The sequence below is a fragment of the Scyliorhinus torazame genome, chromosome 24 (genome assembly GCF_047496885.1).
Source record: "Scyliorhinus torazame isolate Kashiwa2021f chromosome 24, sScyTor2.1, whole genome shotgun sequence".
Taxonomy (NCBI): domain Eukaryota; kingdom Metazoa; phylum Chordata; class Chondrichthyes; order Carcharhiniformes; family Scyliorhinidae; genus Scyliorhinus; species Scyliorhinus torazame.
Window position 1 is genome coordinate 20,520,428 of NC_092730.1, and position 18,854 is coordinate 20,539,281.

At 50.0% G+C, this 18,854-nt stretch overlaps 1 protein-coding gene across 2 annotated transcripts in view; it reads left to right on the plus strand.

Annotated features, from left to right (window-relative positions):
- LOC140399947 (RAS guanyl-releasing protein 2) overlaps nucleotides 1-18,854 on the plus strand; it is a 197,946-nt gene that overhangs the window by 108,936 nt on the left and 70,156 nt on the right. For both annotated transcript variants that reach the window (XM_072489435.1, XM_072489434.1), the window contains exon 4: nucleotides 9,563-9,625. In XM_072489435.1, the coding sequence (XP_072345536.1) occupies nucleotides 9,563-9,625 (63 nt within the window). The remainder of the gene's footprint in view (nucleotides 1-9,562; nucleotides 9,626-18,854) is intronic.

An 18,854-nucleotide genomic window follows, 5' to 3' on the forward strand; every position in this document is an offset into this window, starting at 1 on the left:
CTCTGTATCTAACCCCGTGCTGTACCTGTCCAGGGAGTGTTTGATGGGGACAGTGTAGAGGGAGCTTTACTCTGTATCTAACCCCGTGCTGTATCTGTCCTGGGAGTGTTTGGTGGGGACAGTGTAGAGGGAGCTTTGCTCTGTATCTAACCCCGTGCTGTACCTGTCCTGGGAGTGTTTGATGGGGACAGTGTAGAGGGAGCTTTACTCTGTATCTAACCCCGTGCTGTACCTGTCCTGGGAGTGTTTGGTGGGGACAGTGTAGAGGGAGCTTTACTCTGTATCTAACCCTGTGCTGTCCCTGTCCTGGGAGTGTTTGATGGGGACAGTGTAAAGGGAGCTTTACTCTGTATCTAACCCCGTGCTGTACCTGTCCAGGGAGTGTTTGATGGGGACAGTGTAGAGGGAGCTTTACTCTGTATCTAACCCCGTGCTGTATCTGTCCTGGGAGTGTTTGATGGGGACCGTGTAGAGGGAGCTTTGCTCTGTATCTAACCCCGTGCTGTACCTGTCCTGGGAGTGTTTGATGGGGACAGTGTAGAGGGAGCTTTACTCTGTATCTAATCCCGTGCTGTACCTGTCCTGGGAGTGTTTGACGGTGACAGTGTAGAGGGAGCTTTACTCTGTAACTAACCCCGTGCTGTACCTGTCCTGTGAGTGTTTGATGGGGACAGTGTAGAGGGAGCTTTACTCTGTATCTAACCCTGTGCTGTACCTGTCCTGGGAGTGTTTGATGGGGACAGTGTAGAGGGAGCTTTACTCTGTATCTAACCCCGTGCTGTCCCTGTCCTGGGAGTGTTTGATGGGGACAGTGTAAAGGGAGCTTTACTCTGTATCTAACCCCGTGCTGTACCTGTCCAGGGAGTGTTTGATGTGGACAGTGTAGAGGGAGCTTTACTCTGTATCTAACCCCGTGCTGTATCTGTCCTGGGAGTGTTTGATGGGGACAGTGTAGAGGGAGCTTTGCTCTGTATCTAACCCCGTGCTGTACCTGTCCTGGGAGTGTTTGATGGGGACAGTGTAGAGGGAGCTTTGCTCTGTATCTAACCCCGTGCTGTACCTGTCCTGGGAGTGTTTGATGGGGACAGTGTAGAGGGAGCTTTACTCTGTATCTAACCCCGTGCTGTACCTGTCCTGGGAGTGTTTGATGGGGACAGTGCAGAGGGTGCTTTACTCTGTATCTAACCCTGTGCTGTACCTGTCCTGGGAGTGTTTGATGGGGACAGTGTAGAGGGAGCTTTACTCTGTATCTAACCCCGTGCTGTACCTGTCCTGGGAATGTTTGAAGGGGACAGTGTAGAGGGAGCTTTACTCTGTATCTAACCCTGTGCTGTACCTGTCCTGGGAGTGTTTGATGGGAACAGTGTAGAGGGAGCTTTACTCTGTATCTAACCCCGTGCTGTACCTGTCCTGGGAGTGTTTGATGGGGACAGTGTAGAGGGAGATTTACTCGGTATCTAACCCCGTGCTGTACCTGTCCTGGGAGTGTTTGATGGGGACAGTGCAGAGGGTGCTTTACTCTGTATCTAACCCTGTGCTGTACCTGTCCTGGGAGTGTTTGATGGGGACAGTGTAGAGGGAGCTTTACTCTGTATCTAACCCCGTGCTGTACCTGTCCTGGGAATGTTTGAAGGGGACAGTGTAGAGGGAGCTTTACTCTGTATCTAACCCCGTGCTGTACCTGTTCTGGGAGTGTTTGAAGGGGACAGTGTAGAGGGAGCTTTACTCTGTATCTAACCCCGTGCTGTCCCTGTCCTGGGAGTGTTTGATGGGGACAGTGTAAAGGGAGCTTTACTCTGTATCTAACCCCGTGCTGTACCTGTCCAGGGAGTGTTTGATGTGGACAGTGTAGAGGGAGCTTTACTCTGTATCTAACCCCGTGCTGTATCTGTCCTGGGAGTGTTTGATGGGGACAGTGTAGAGGGAGCTTTGCTCTGTATCTAACCCCGTGCTGTACCTGTCCTGGGAGTGTTTGGTGGGGACAGTGTAGAGGGAGCTTTACTCTGTATCTAACCCTGTGCTGTCCCTGTCCTGGGAGTGTTTGATGGGGACAGTGTGGAGCGAGCTTTGCTCTGTATCTAACCCCGTGCTGTACCTGTCCTGGGAGTGTTTGACAGAGACAATGTAGAGGGAGCTTTACTCTGTATCTAACCCCGTGCTGTACCTGCCCTGGGAGTGTTTGATGGGGACAGTGTAGAGGGAGCTTTACTCTGTATCTAACCCCGTGCTGTACCTGTCCTGGGAGTGTTGGATGGGGACAGTGTAGAGGGAGCTTTTCTCTGTATCTAACCCCGTGCTGTACCTGTCCAGGGAGTGTTTGATGGAGACATTGTAGAGGGAGCTTTACTCTGTATCTAACCCTGTGCTGTACCTGTCCTGGGAGTGTTTGATGGGGACAGTGTAGAGTGAGCTTTACTCTGTATCTAACCCCTTGCTGTACCTGTCCTGGGAGTGTTTGATGGGGACAGTGTAAAGGGAGCTTTACTCTGTATCTAACCCCGTGCTGTACCTGTCCAGGGAGTGTTTGATGGGGACAGTGTAGAGGGAGCTTTACTCTGTATCTAACCCCGTGCTGTATCTGTCCTGGGAGTGTTTGATGGGGACCGTGTAGAGGGAGCTTTGCTCTGTATCTAACCCCGTGCTGTACCTGTCCTGGGAGTGTTTGATGGGGACAGTGTAGAGGGAGCTTTACTCTGTATCTAATCCCGTGCTGTACCTGTCCTGGGAGTGTTTGACGGTGACAGTGTAGAGGGAGCTTTACTCTGTAACTAACCCCGTGCTGTACCTGTCCTGTGAGTGTTTGATGGGGACAGTGTAGAGGGAGCTTTACTCTGTATCTAACCCTGTGCTGTACCTGTCCTGGGAGTGTTTGATGGGGACAGTGTAGAGGGAGCTTTACTCTGTATCTAACCCCGTGCTGTCCCTGTCCTGGGAGTGTTTGATGGGGACAGTGTAAAGGGAGCTTTACTCTGTATCTAACCCCGTGCTGTACCTGTCCAGGGAGTGTTTGATGTGGACAGTGTAGAGGGAGCTTTACTCTGTATCTAACCCCGTGCTGTATCTGTCCTGGGAGTGTTTGATGGGGACAGTGTAGAGGGAGCTTTGCTCTGTATCTAACCCCGTGCTGTACCTGTCCTGGGAGTGTTTGATGGGGACAGTGTAGAGGGAGCTTTGCTCTGTATCTAACCCCGTGCTGTACCTGTCCTGGGAGTGTTTGATGGGGACAGTGTAGAGGGAGCTTTACTCTGTATCTAACCCCGTGCTGTACCTGTCCTGGGAGTGTTTGATGGGGACAGTGCAGAGGGTGCTTTACTCTGTATCTAACCCTGTGCTGTACCTGTCCTGGGAGTGTTTGATGGGGACAGTGTAGAGGGAGCTTTACTCTGTATCTAACCCCGTGCTGTACCTGTCCTGGGAATGTTTGAAGGGGACAGTGTAGAGGGAGCTTTACTCTGTATCTAACCCTGTGCTGTACCTGTCCTGGGAGTGTTTGATGGGGACAGTGTAGAGGGAGCTTTACTCTGTATCTAACCCCGTGCTGTACCTGTCCTGGGAGTGTTTGATGGGGACAGTGTAGAGGGAGATTTACTCGGTATCTAACCCCGTGCTGTACCTGTCCTGGGAGTGTTTGATGGGGACAGTGTAGAGGGAGCTTTACTCTGTATCTAACCCCGTGCTGTACCTGTTCTGGGAGTGTTTGAAGGGGACAGTGTAGAGGGAGCTTTACTCTGTATCTAACCCCGTGCTGTCCCTGTCCTGGGAGTGTTTGATGGGGACAGTGTAAAGGGAGCTTTACTCTGTATCTAACCCCGTGCTGTACCTGTCCAGGGAGTGTTTGATGTGGACAGTGTAGAGGGAGCTTTACTCTGTATCTAACCCCGTGCTGTATCTGTCCTGGGAGTGTTTGATGGGGACAGTGTAGAGGGAGCTTTGCTCTGTATCTAACCCCGTGCTGTACCTGTCCTGGGAGTGTTTGATGGGGACAGTGTAGAGGGAGCTTTGCTCTGTATCTAACCCCGTGCTGTACCTGTCCTGGGAGTGTTTGATGGGGACAGTGTAGAGGGAGCTTTACTCTGTATCTAACCCCGTGCTGTACCTGTCCTGGAAGTGTTTGATGGGGACAGTGCAGAGGGTGCTTTACTCTGTATCTAACCCTGTGCTGTACCTGTCCTGGGAGTGTTTGATGGGGACAGTGTAGAGGGAGCTTTACTCTGTATCTAACCCCGTGCTGTACCTGTCCTGGGAATGTTTGAAGGGGACAGCGTAGAGGGAGCTTTACTCTGTATCTAACCCTGTGCTGTACCTGTCCTGGGAGTGTTTGATGGGGACAGTGTAGAGGGAGCTTTACTCTGTATCTAACCCCGTGCTGTACCTGTCCTGGGAGTGTTTGATGGGGACAGTGTAGAGGGAGATTTACTCGGTATCTAACCCCGTGCTGTACCTGTCCTGGGAGTGTTTGATGGGGACAGTGTAGAGGGAGCTTTACTCTGTATCTAACCCCGTGCTGTACCTGTTCTGGGAGTGTTTGAAGGGGACAGTGTAGAGGGAGCTTTACTCTGTATCTAACCCCGTGCTGTACCTGTCCAGGGAGTGTTTGATGGGGACAGTGTAGAGGGAGCTTTACTCTGTATCTAACCCCGTGCTGTATCTGTCCTGGGAGTGTTTGATGGGGACCGTGTAGAGGGAGCTTTGCTCTGTATCTAACCCCGTGCTGTACCTGTCCTGGGAGTGTTTGATGGGGACAGTGTAGAGGGAGCTTTGCTCTGTCTCTAACCCCGTGCTGTACCTGTCCTGGGAGTGTTTGATGGGGACAGTGTAGAGGGAGCTTTACTCTATGTATCTAATCCCGTGCTGTACTTGTCCTGGGAGTGTTTGACGGGGACAGTGTAGAGGGAGCTTTACTCTGTATCTAACCCCATGCTGTACCTGTCCTGTGAGTGTTTGATGGGGACAGTGTAGAGGGAGCTTTACTCTGTATCTAACCCTGTGCTGTACCTGTCCTGGGAGTGTTTGATGGGGACAGTGTAGAGGGAGCTTTACTCTGTATCTAACCCCGTGCTGTCCCTGTCCTGGAGTGTTTGATGGGGACAGTGTAAAGGGAGCTTTACTCTGTATCTAACCCCGTGCTGTACCTGTCCAGGGAGTGTTTGATGGGGACAGTGTAGAGGGAGCTTTACTCTGTATCTAACCCTGTGCTGTACCTGTCCTGGGAGTGTTTGATGGGGACAGTGTAGAGGGAGCTTTACTCTGTATCTAACCCCGTGCTGTACCTGTCCTGGGAGTGTTTGATGGGGACAGTGTAAAGGGAGCTTTACTCTGTATCTAACCCCGTGCTGTACCTGTCCAGGGAGTGTTTGATGGGGACAGTGGAGAGGGAGCTTTACTCTGTATCTAACCCCGTGCTGTACCTGTCCTGTGAGTGTTTGATGGGGACAGTGTAGAGGGAGCTTTACTCCGTATCTAACCCTGTGCTGCACCTGTCCTGGGAGTGTTTGATGGGGACAGTGTAGAGGGAGCTTTACTCTGTATCTAACCCCGTGCTGTACCTGTCCAGGGAGTGTTTGATGGGGACAGTGTAGAGGGAGCTTTACTCTGTATCTAACCCCGTGCTGTATCTGTCCTGGGAGTGTTTGGTGGGGACAGTGTAGAGGGAGCTTTGCTCTGTATCTAACCCCGTGCTGTACCTGTCCTGGGAGTGTTTGATGGGGACAGTGTAGAGGGAGCTTTACTCTGTATCTAACCCCATGCTGTACCTGTCCTGGGAGTGTTTGGTGGGGACAGTGTAGAGGGAGCTTTACTCTGTATCTAACCCTGTGCTGTCCCTGTCCTGGGAGTGTTTGATGGGGACAGTGTGGAGCGAGCTTTGCTCTGTATCTAACCCCGTGCTGTACCTGTCCTGGGAGTGTTTGACAGAGACAATGTAGAGGGAGCTTTACTCTGTATCTAACCCCGTGCTGTACCTGCCCTGGGAGTGTTTGATGGGGACAGTGTAGAGGGAGCTTTACTCTGTATCTAACCCCGTGCTGTACCTGTCCTGGGAGTGTTGGATGGGGACAGTGTAGAGGGAGCTTTACTCTGTATCTAACCCCGTGCTGTACCTGTCCAGGGAGTGTTTGATGGAGACATTGTAGAGGGAGCTTTACTCTGTATCTAACCCTGTGCTGTACCTGTCCTGGGAGTGTTTGATGGGGACAGTGTAGAGTGAGCTTTACTCTGTATCTAACCCCTTGCTGTACCTGTCCTGGGAGTGTTTGATGGGGACAGTGTAAAGGGAGCTTTACTCTGTATCTAACCCCGTGCTGTACCTGTCCAGGGAGTGTTTGATGGGGACAGTGTAGAGGGAGCTTTACTCTGTATCTAACCCCGTGCTGTATCTGTCCTGGGAGTGTTTGATGGGGACCGTGTAGAGGGAGCTTTGCTCTGTATCTAACCCCGTGCTGTACCTGTCCTGGGAGTGTTTGATGGGGACAGTGTAGAGGGAGCTTTACTCTGTATCTAATCCCGTGCTGTACCTGTCCTGGGAGTGTTTGACGGTGACAGTGTAGAGGGAGCTTTACTCTGTAACTAACCCCGTGCTGTACCTGTCCTGTGAGTGTTTGATGGGGACAGTGTAGAGGGAGCTTTACTCTGTATCTAACCCTGTGCTGTACCTGTCCTGGGAGTGTTTGATGGGGACAGTGTAGAGGGAGCTTTACTCTGTATCTAACCCCGTGCTGTCCCTGTCCTGGGAGTGTTTGATGGGGACAGTGTAAAGGGAGCTTTACTCTGTATCTAACCCCGTGCTGTACCTGTCCAGGGAGTGTTTGATGTGGACAGTGTAGAGGGAGCTTTACTCTGTATCTAACCCCGTGCTGTATCTGTCCTGGGAGTGTTTGATGGGGACAGTGTAGAGGGAGCTTTGCTCTGTATCTAACCCCGTGCTGTACCTGTCCTGGGAGTGTTTGATGGGGACAGTGTAGAGGGAGCTTTGCTCTGTATCTAACCCCGTGCTGTACCTGTCCTGGGAGTGTTTGATGGGGACAGTGTAGAGGGAGCTTTACTCTGTATCTAACCCCGTGCTGTACCTGTCCTGGGAGTGTTTGATGGGGACAGTGCAGAGGGTGCTTTACTCTGTATCTAACCCTGTGCTGTACCTGTCCTGGGAGTGTTTGATGGGGACAGTGTAGAGGGAGCTTTACTCTGTATCTAACCCCGTGCTGTACCTGTCCTGGGAATGTTTGAAGGGGACAGTGTAGAGGGAGCTTTACTCTGTATCTAACCCTGTGCTGTACCTGTCCTGGGAGTGTTTGATGGGGACAGTGTAGAGGGAGCTTTACTCTGTATCTAACCCCGTGCTGTACCTGTCCTGGGAGTGTTTGATGGGGACAGTGTAGAGGGAGCTTTACTCTGTATCTAATCCCGTGCTGTACCTGTCCTGGGAGTGTTTGACGGTGACAGTGTAGAGGGAGCTTTACTCTGTAACTAACCCCGTGCTGTACCTGTCCTGTGAGTGTTTGATGGGGACAGTGTAGAGGGAGCTTTACTCTGTATCTAACCCTGTGCTGTACCTGTCCTGGGAGTGTTTGATGGGGACAGTGTAGAGGGAGCTTTACTCTGTATCTAACCCCGTGCTGTCCCTGTCCTGGGAGTGTTTGATGGGGACAGTGTAAAGGGAGCTTTACTCTGTATCTAACCCCGTGCTGTACCTGTCCAGGGAGTGTTTGATGTGGACAGTGTAGAGGGAGCTTTACTCTGTATCTAACCCCGTGCTGTATCTGTCCTGGGAGTGTTTGATGGGGACAGTGTAGAGGGAGCTTTGCTCTGTATCTAACCCCGTGCTGTACCTGTCCTGGGAGTGTTTGATGGGGACAGTGTAGAGGGAGCTTTGCTCTGTATCTAACCCCGTGCTGTACCTGTCCTGGGAGTGTTTGATGGGGACAGTGTAGAGGGAGCTTTACTCTGTATCTAACCCCGTGCTGTACCTGTCCTGGGAGTGTTTGATGGGGACAGTGCAGAGGGTGCTTTACTCTGTATCTAACCCTGTGCTGTACCTGTCCTGGGAGTGTTTGATGGGGACAGTGTAGAGGGAGCTTTACTCTGTATCTAACCCCGTGCTGTACCTGTCCTGGGAATGTTTGAAGGGGACAGTGTAGAGGGAGCTTTACTCTGTATCTAACCCTGTGCTGTACCTGTCCTGGGAGTGTTTGATGGGGACAGTGTAGAGGGAGCTTTACTCTGTATCTAACCCCGTGCTGTACCTGTCCTGGGAGTGTTTGATGGGGACAGTGTAGAGGGAGATTTACTCGGTATCTAACCCCGTGCTGTACCTGTCCTGGGAGTGTTTGATGGGGACAGTGTAGAGGGAGCTTTACTCTGTATCTAACCCCGTGCTGTACCTGTTCTGGGAGTGTTTGAAGGGGACAGTGTAGAGGGAGCTTTACTCTGTATCTAACCCCGTGCTGTCCCTGTCCTGGGAGTGTTTGATGGGGACAGTGTAAAGGGAGCTTTACTCTGTATCTAACCCCGTGCTGTACCTGTCCAGGGAGTGTTTGATGTGGACAGTGTAGAGGGAGCTTTACTCTGTATCTAACCCCGTGCTGTATCTGTCCTGGGAGTGTTTGATGGGGACAGTGTAGAGGGAGCTTTGCTCTGTATCTAACCCCGTGCTGTACCTGTCCTGGGAGTGTTTGATGGGGACAGTGTAGAGGGAGCTTTGCTCTGTATCTAACCCCGTGCTGTACCTGTCCTGGGAGTGTTTGATGGGGACAGTGTAGAGGGAGCTTTACTCTGTATCTAACCCCGTGCTGTACCTGTTCTGGGAGTGTTTGAAGGGGACAGTGTAGAGGGAGCTTTACTCTGTATCTAACCCCGTGCTGTCCCTGTCCTGGGAGTGTTTGATGGGGACAGTGTAAAGGGAGCTTTACTCTGTATCTAACCCCGTGCTGTACCTGTCCAGGGAGTGTTTGATGTGGACAGTGTAGAGGGAGCTTTACTCTGTATCTAACCCCGTGCTGTATCTGTCCTGGGAGTGTTTGATGGGGACAGTGTAGAGGGAGCTTTGCTCTGTATCTAACCCCGTGCTGTACCTGTCCTGGGAGTGTTTGATGGGGACAGTGTAGAGGGAGCTTTGCTCTGTATCTAACCCCGTGCTGTACCTGTCCTGGGAGTGTTTGATGGGGACAGTGTAGAGGGAGCTTTACTCTGTATCTAACCCCGTGCTGTACCTGTCCTGGGAGTGTTTGATGGGGACAGTGTAGAGGGAGCTTTACTCTGTATCTAACCCCGTGCTGTACCTGTCCTGGGAGTGTTTGATGGGGACAGTGTAGAGGGAGCTTTACTCTGTATCTAACACCGTGCTGTACCTGTCCTGGGAGTGTTTGATGGGGACAGTGTAGAGGGAGCTTTACTCTGTATCTAACCCCGTGCTGTCCCTGTCCTGGGAGTGTTTGATGGGGACAGTGTAGAGGGAGCTTTGCTCTGTATCTAACCCCGTGCTGTACCTGTCCTGGGAATGTTTGAAGGGGACAGTGTAGAGGGAGCTTTACTCTGTGTCTATCCCCATGTTGTTCCTTAATTCTACCACATATCGTGACGCCTGCGCTTCCAATTTGAAGTTCCAACAACTGAAAATATGCCAGCTGGTCAGGTGAGTGCTTTGGTCTCTTTTCGCTCCCAGGGTGCGGCCTTCCCCCAGACACGGACTCCCTCACTGAATATCACAATGGGGTGTCTGGGATTTCTCCCTCTCTCTAACACACACACACTCTCACACACACACTCCGATACACTCACACACTCTCACACACACACTCCGATACACTCACACACTCTCACACACACACTCCGATACACTCACACACTCTCACACACACACTCCGATACACTCACACACTCTCACACACACTCAGATACACTCATACACTCTCACACACACTCAGATACACTCACACACTCTCACACACACTCAGATACACTCACACTCAGATACACTCACACACTCTCACACACACACTCCGATACACTCACACACTCTCACACACACACTCAGATACACTCACACACTCTCACACACACACACTCACACACACTCACACACTCTCACACACACACTCCGATACACTCACACACTCTCACACACACACTCCGATACACTCACACACTCTCACACACACACTCACACACACTCACACACTCTCACACACACACTCAGATGCACTCACACACTCTCACACACACACACTCACACACACTCACACACTCTCACACACACACTCCGATACACTCACACACTCTCACACACACACTCCGATACACTCACACACTCTCACACACACACTCCGATACACTCACACACTATCACACACACGCACTCACACACACACTCACACACTTTCACACACACACTCAGATACTCTCACACACACACTCACACACACACTCACACACTCTCACACACACACTCAGATACACTCACACACACACTCAGATACACTCACACACTCTCACACACACACTCACACACACACTCAGATACACTCACTCACTCACACACACACACACACACACGCATTCTCTCACATATTCACACACACTCACACTGTTATGGGCCAGGGTTTCGAGAACCCCAAAGTGTATCATGGAGTTCACCTGACCCACAACTTTTACTAGATTTTGGTTATGGGGCCCACTTTACAGGTGTGGCGCAACAGAGATCTAAAGTATTTTTAAACAAAACAATGTTTATTCTATGAATCCAGTTAATATTTTACAAACACACAGTAAACATCTTAGCAACTACCAACACTGATTCCCCCCAAAGATACTGTACTCTATAGGTAACTCTTAGTAACTTTCCGAACAACATTCATCAGCCAAACACCCTTTTTAACATAAACAGTGGGCGGGATTCTCGGCCCAGCCACGCCACTTTTCCGCCCCGACCGGCCGACAGGATGCTCTGTAACGCCAGCCGGCCAATGGGGTTTCCCATTGTGGGGCAGCCCCACGCCGTCAGGGAAACCCCCGGGCGGCGGCATAACGGAGGATCACGCCGGCGGAGAATCCCGGCCAGTAGGTGTGCACTCCTTTTGTTTGTAAATTTAGAGTACCCAATTAATTTTGTCCAATTAAGGGGCAATTTAGCGCGGCCAATCCACCTACCCTGCACATCTTTGGGTTGTGGGGGCGAAACCCACGCAGACATGGGGGAGAATGTGCAAACCCCACACGGACAGTGACCCAGAGCCGGGATCGAACCCGGGACCTCAGCTCCGTGAGGCAGCAGGGCTAAGCCACTGCGCCACCGTGCTGCCCTGTTTTGCATTCCTTAACAGAAACAGGTATTACTTTGAAATCATCAAGTGATCTGGAGATATTCTTTAGCATGCAGAGAGAGAGAGAGACCAAAATGCACCTCCTTGTTTTGAATGCAGCTCTTCAACTGAAAACGAAACTGAAACTCAGAGCCACAATCAGCATCCAGCTCAAGACGAAAGTAAAAAGCAGAGACAGAGCCCGGCTCCACCCACACAATGACATCACCGCAGCCGCTTGAGCAGACAAACATTTCTTAAAGTGACTTTCCCATGACACCTCCCCCCAAGAAAAAAAAATAAACCACCAACTTTAAGATGGCTTCATTTTTCACCTTTTCACCTTCTTTTAAACGACATTGACAGGAAATATACTTTTTTGTTCAAGCAAACATTTATAATAAAATAGCCCATTTTAGCTCTTCCACCTCCACCGAACCGGCTTCTCTTCTTCACATTCGTGACAAGGCATCGGCTATCACGTTTTCCCGTCCTGCCACATGTACTATTTTTAAATGAAATGGCTGTAACATCGAAACAGCCTTGCATTGTTATTCCAGAATCGCTCCAAAAACGTCAATGAATTATGATCAGTATATATAATTGTTTCAGACGAATTGTTGGTAATATAAAATTGAAAATGTTGCAAAGCCAGCACCAAGCTCAAAGCCTCCTTCTCAATCGTGGAATACTTTTTCTGGTGCTTATCTAGTTTCTTCGAAAAATAACCAACAGGCCGCTCTAGCCCTTCGCCGTTGTCTTGTAGAAGCACCGCACCTACGCCCACATCGCTCGCATCAGCAGCCACTGTCGATTGTGTGGGCAAGGAAAGTGACTTGGGCCTTTCCAAATTCACTTTTGGCTAGGTTTACCACCAAACCCGCCTCCTGAAGTCGATCGAATAACTCCGTCAGATGTTTCAAATGTTCTGTCCATGTCTGGCTGAAAATTACCAGATTGTCGATGTGTACCGCACAGTTGGGTAATCCTGAAACAACTTTGTTAGTTAACCGTTGAAATGTGGCTGGGGCGTTTTTCATGCCAAGTGGCATAACTTTGAATTGGTCTATACCATCTGGAGTCACAAAAGCTGAAATCTCCTTCGCCCTTTCAGATAAAGGTACCTGCCAGTAACCTTTAAGTAAACCCAGTTTGGAAATAAAAGCTGATTATCCCACTTTCTCAATGCAATCCCCCAAACGTGGGATAGGATAAGAGTCCGTTCTTGTAACTGCATTAACCTTTCTATAGTCCACACACAACCGATGGGTACCGTCTGGTTTAGGTACCATCACTATGGGTGAGCTCCATTGGCTGCAACCCACTTCAATTATGCCATTCTTCAGCATACTCTCAATCTCTTTGTTAACCCTGAAAAGTGTGAGGTTGTCCATTTTGGAAGGACAAATATGAATGCGGAATACAGGGTTAACGGTAGAGTTCTTGGCATTGTGGAGGAGCAGAGAGACCTTGGGGTCTATGTTCATACATCTTTGAAAGTTGCCACTCAAGTGGATAGAGCTGTGAAGAAGGCCTATGGTGTGCTCGCGTTCATTAACAGAGGGATTGAATTTAAGAGCCGTGAGGTGATGATGCAGCTGTACAAAACTTTGGTAAGGCCACATTTGGAGTACTGTGTACAGTTCTGGTCGCCTCATTTTAGGAAGGATGTGGAAGCTCTGGAAAAGGTGCAAAGAAGATTTACCAGGATGTTGCCTGGAATGGAGAGTAGGTCTTACGAGGAAAGGTTGAGGGTGCTAGGCCTTTTCTCATTAGAGCGGAGAAGGATGAGGGGCGACTTGATAGAGGTTTATAAGATGATCAGGGGAATAGATAGAGTAGACAGTCAGAGACTTTTTCCCCAGGTGGAACACACCATTACAAGGGGACATAAATTTAAGGTGAAAGGTGGAAGATATAGGAGGGATATCAGAGGTAGGTTCTTTACCCAGAGAGTAGTGGGGGCATGGAATGCACTGCCTGTGGAAGTAGTTGAGTCGGAAACATTAGTGACCTTCAAGCAGCTGTTGGATAGGTACATGGATTACGGGAAAATGATATAGTGTAGATTTATTTGTTCTTAAGGGCAGCACGGTAGCATTGTGGATAGCACAATTGCTTCACAGATCCATGGTCCCAGGTTCGATTCCGGCTTGGGTCATTGTCTGTGCGGAGTCTGCACGTCCTCCCCGTGTCTGCGTGGGTTTCCTCCGGGTGCTCCGGTTTCCTCCCACAATCCAAAGATGTGCGGGTTAGGTGAATTGGCCAATGATAAATTGCCCTTAATGTCCAAATTGCCCTTGGTGTTGGGTGGAGGTGTTGAGTTTGGGTAGGGTGCTCTTTCCAAGAGCTGGTGCAGACTCAGGGGGCCGAATGGCCTCCTTCTGCACTGTAGATTCAATGATAATCTATGATTAATCTAGGACAAAGGTTCGGCACAACATCGTGGGCCGAAGGGCCTGTTCTGTGCTGTATTTTCTATGTTCTATGTTCTATGTTTAACCTGTGCCAATTTTAAAGGGTTAAGTCTATATGGATGTTGTTTGATTGGAACAGCATTTCCCACATCTACATCATGTATAGCCATTTTAGTTCTTCCCAACTTAACTCCACAAACCTGCCCATGTGATGTCAATCAGGTCAGTTCGTTTTTCCTCTGGAAGGTAACTCAACAATTTATCCCAATTTTTAAGAACATCCTCGTTTTCCAATTTAATTTGAGTATTGTCAAATCCAAGGTCATCTGGATTTGGTTCGTCACTTTGAGTTAGAATCATTAAAACCTCCTCCTTTTTCTCTCCTTCCCTTTCAAAGTACCTTTTAAGCATATTCGCATGACACACTCGGTGAGTCTCCCTTCTATCTGGCATCCTTACCACATATTTCACCTCACTTAATTTCCTTTCAATCTGATAAGGTGCACAAAACCTCGCTTTTAAAGGTTCACTGGTAACAACACCAAACCTTTATCTCCACTGGCAAAACTACAAAATTTTGCTTTCTTGTCCGCTACTCGTTTTATCACATGATGTGCAACCTTTAAATGTCTAACCATAGATACAGTACTGTACAGGTAACTTTCCGAACAACATCCACAAGCCAAAGACCCTTTTTAACGAAGTCAGTAGGTTTGAATTCTCTACAGAAACAGGTATTACTTTGAAATCATCAAGTGATCTGGAGACACTCTTTAGCGTGCAGAGAGAGAGAGACCAAAATACACCTCCTTGGTTTGAATGCACCTCTCCAACCGAAAACAAAACTAAAGCTCAGAGCCAAAATCAGCTTCCAGCTCAAAACGAAAGTAAAAAGCAGAGACAGAGCTAAGCTCCACCCACACAATGACATCACTGCAGCCACTTGAGAAGGCAAACATTTCTTAAAGTGACATTCCCATGACAACACACACACACTCTCTCTCTCTAACACACAATCTCACTCTCTCTCTAACACACACACTCTCTCTAACACACACACACTCTCTCTCTCTAACACACACACACTCTCTCTCTCACACACACACTCTCTCTCTCTAACACACACTCTCTCTCTCCCTAACACACACACTCTCTCTCTCTCTCTAACACACACGCACACACACACTCACTCTCTCACACACACACTCTCTCTCTCTAACACACACATACTCTCTCTCTCTAACACACACACTCTCTCTCTCTAACACACACTCTCTCTCTCTAACACACACTCTCTCTCTCTAACACACACACTCTCTCTCTCTCTAACACACACGCACACACACACTCTCTCTCTCACACACACACTCTCTCTCTCTAACACACACATACTCTCTCTCTCTAACACACACACTCTCTCTCTCTAACACACACTTTCTCTCTCTAACACACTCTCTCTCTCTAACACACACACTCTCTCTCTCTCTAACACACACACACACACTCTCTCTCTAACACACACACACTCTCTCTCTCTAACGCACACACTCTCTCTCTCTCTAACACACACGCACACACACACTCTCTCTCTAACACACACACTCTCTCTCTCTAACACACACACACTCTCTCTCTCTCTCACACACACACACTCTCTCTCTCTAACACACACTCTCTCTCTCTAACACATACTCTCTCTCTCTCGAACACACACACACTCGCTCTCTCTCTCTAACACACACTCTCTCTAACACACACACACTCTCTCTCTCTAACACACACACACACACTCTCTCTCTCTCTCACACACACACACTCCCTCTCTCTAACACACACACACACACTCTCTCTCTCTCACACACACACACTCTCTCTCTCTAACACACACTCTCTCTCTCTCTAACACACACTCTCTCTCTCTAACACACACACACTCTCTCTCTAACACACACACACACTCTCTCTCTCTCTCACACACACACACTCTCTCTCTCTAACACACACTCTCTCTCTCTAACACGCACTCTCTCTCTAACACACTCTCTCTCTCTCGCTCTCTCTAACACACACACTCTCACTCTCTCTAACACACACACGCACACACTCTCACACACACTCTCTCTCTCACACACACTCTCTCTCTCTAACACACACACTCTCTCTCTCTCTAACACACACACACTCTCTCTCTCACCCACACACGCACACACACACTCACCCACACACACATACACACTCTCACCCACACATGCACACACACACTCACCCACACACGCACACACACACTCACCCACACACTCACATACACACTCTCCCACCCACACATACACACTCTCACCCACACACGCACACACACACACTCACCCACACACGCACACACACACACTCACCCACACACTCACATACACACTCTCCCACCCACACATACACACTCTCACCCACACACGCACACACACACTCACCCACACACGCACACACACACACTCACCCACACACTCACATACACACTCTCACCCACACACGCACATACACACTCTCACCCACACACGCACACACACACAATCACCCACACATGCACACACACTCTCACCACACACGCACACACACACACTCACCCACACACTCACATACACACTCTCTCACACACACACACACTCACACACACACTGTCACCCACACACGCACATACACACTCTCACCCACACACGCACATACACACTCTCACCCACACATACACACACACTCTCACCCACACACGCACACACACACTCTCACCCACACACACACACTCTCACCCACACACGCACACACACACTCCCACACACGCACACACACACTCTCACCCACACACGCACACACACACTCTCACCCACACACGCACACACACACTCTCACCCACACACGCACACACGCTCTCACCCACACACGCACAAACACAGTCCCTCACACACACACACACACTCTCACCCACAGACGCACAGACACTCTCACCCACACACACACACTCCCTCACACACACATACACACTCTCTCACACAGACGCACACACATGCTCTCACCCACACATGCACACACACACTCTCACCCACACACTCACGCACACACATACACACTCTCACCCACCCACGCACACACACACTCCCTCACACACACACACACTCACCCACACATGCACACACACACTCTCACACACACATACACACACTCACACACACACTCTCTCACACACACATACACACACTCTCACACACACATACACACACTCTCACACACACATACACACTCTCACCCACACACATATACACTCACCCACACACGCACACACACACTCTCACCCACACACACACACTCTCACCCACACACACACACACTCACCCACACATGCACACACACACTCTCACCCACACATGTACACACACACACTCACCCACACACGCACACACACACTCTCACCCACACACACACACACTCACCCACACATGCACACACACACTCTCACCCACACATGTACACACACACACTCACCCACACCCACACACACACACTCTCACCCACACACACACTCTCACCCACACACGCATACACACACACACACACACTCACCCACACATGCACACACACTCACTCACCCACACACTCACACACACACTCTCTCACACACACATACACACACTCTCACACACACATACACACATTCTCACACACACATACACACTATCACCCACACACACACACACTCACCCACACATGCACACACACACTCTCACCCACACATGTACACACACACACTCACCCACACCCACACACACACACTCTCACCCACACACACACTCTCACCCACACACGCATACACACACACACACACACTCACCCACACATGCACACACACTCACTCACCCACACACTCACACACACACTCTCTCACACACACATACACACACTCTCACACACACATACACACACTCTCACACACACATACACACTATCACCCACACACATATACACTCACCCACACACGCACACACACACTCTCACCCACACACACACACTCTCACCCACACTCACCCACACATGCACACACACACACTCACCCACACACTCACACACACACACTCTCACCCACACACACACACACTCACCCACACACTCACACACTCATCCACACACTCACAACACACTCTCACCCACTCTCACCCACACACGCACACACACACTCTCACACACACATACACACTCTCACCCACACATGTACACACACACACACACCCACACACGCACACACTCTCTCTCACACACACTCTCACACATACTCTCAACCACACAGGCACGCACACTCTCTCTCACCCACACACACACACTCCCACACACACACACACACACACACACTCACCCATACACTCACACACACACTCTCACCCACACACACACTCTCACCCACTCTCACCCACACACACACACTCCCACACACGCACACACACTCTCTCACACACACACACACTCACCCACACACTCACACACACACTCTCACCCACACATACACACTCTCTCACACACACACACACACACACTCACGCACACACACACTCTCACCCACACACACACACTCTCACCCACACACGCACACACACACTCACCCACACACGCACACACACACACTCACCCACACACTCACATACACACTCTCACCCACACACGCACATGCACACTCTCACCCACACACGCACACACAGACAATCACCCACACATGCACACACACTCTCACCACACACGCACACACACACACTCACCCACACACTCACATACACACTCTCTCACACACACACACACACTCACACACACACTGTCACCCACACACGCACATACACACTCTCACCCACACACGCACATACACACTCTCACCCACACATACACACACACTCTCACCCACACACGCACACACACACTCTCACCCACACACACACACTCTCACCCACACACGCACACACACACTCCCACACACGCACACACACACTCTCACCCACACACGCACACACACACTCTCACCCACACACGCACACACACTCTCACCCACACACGCACAAACACAGTCCCTCACACACACACACACACTCTCACCCACAGACGCACAGACACTCTCACCCACACA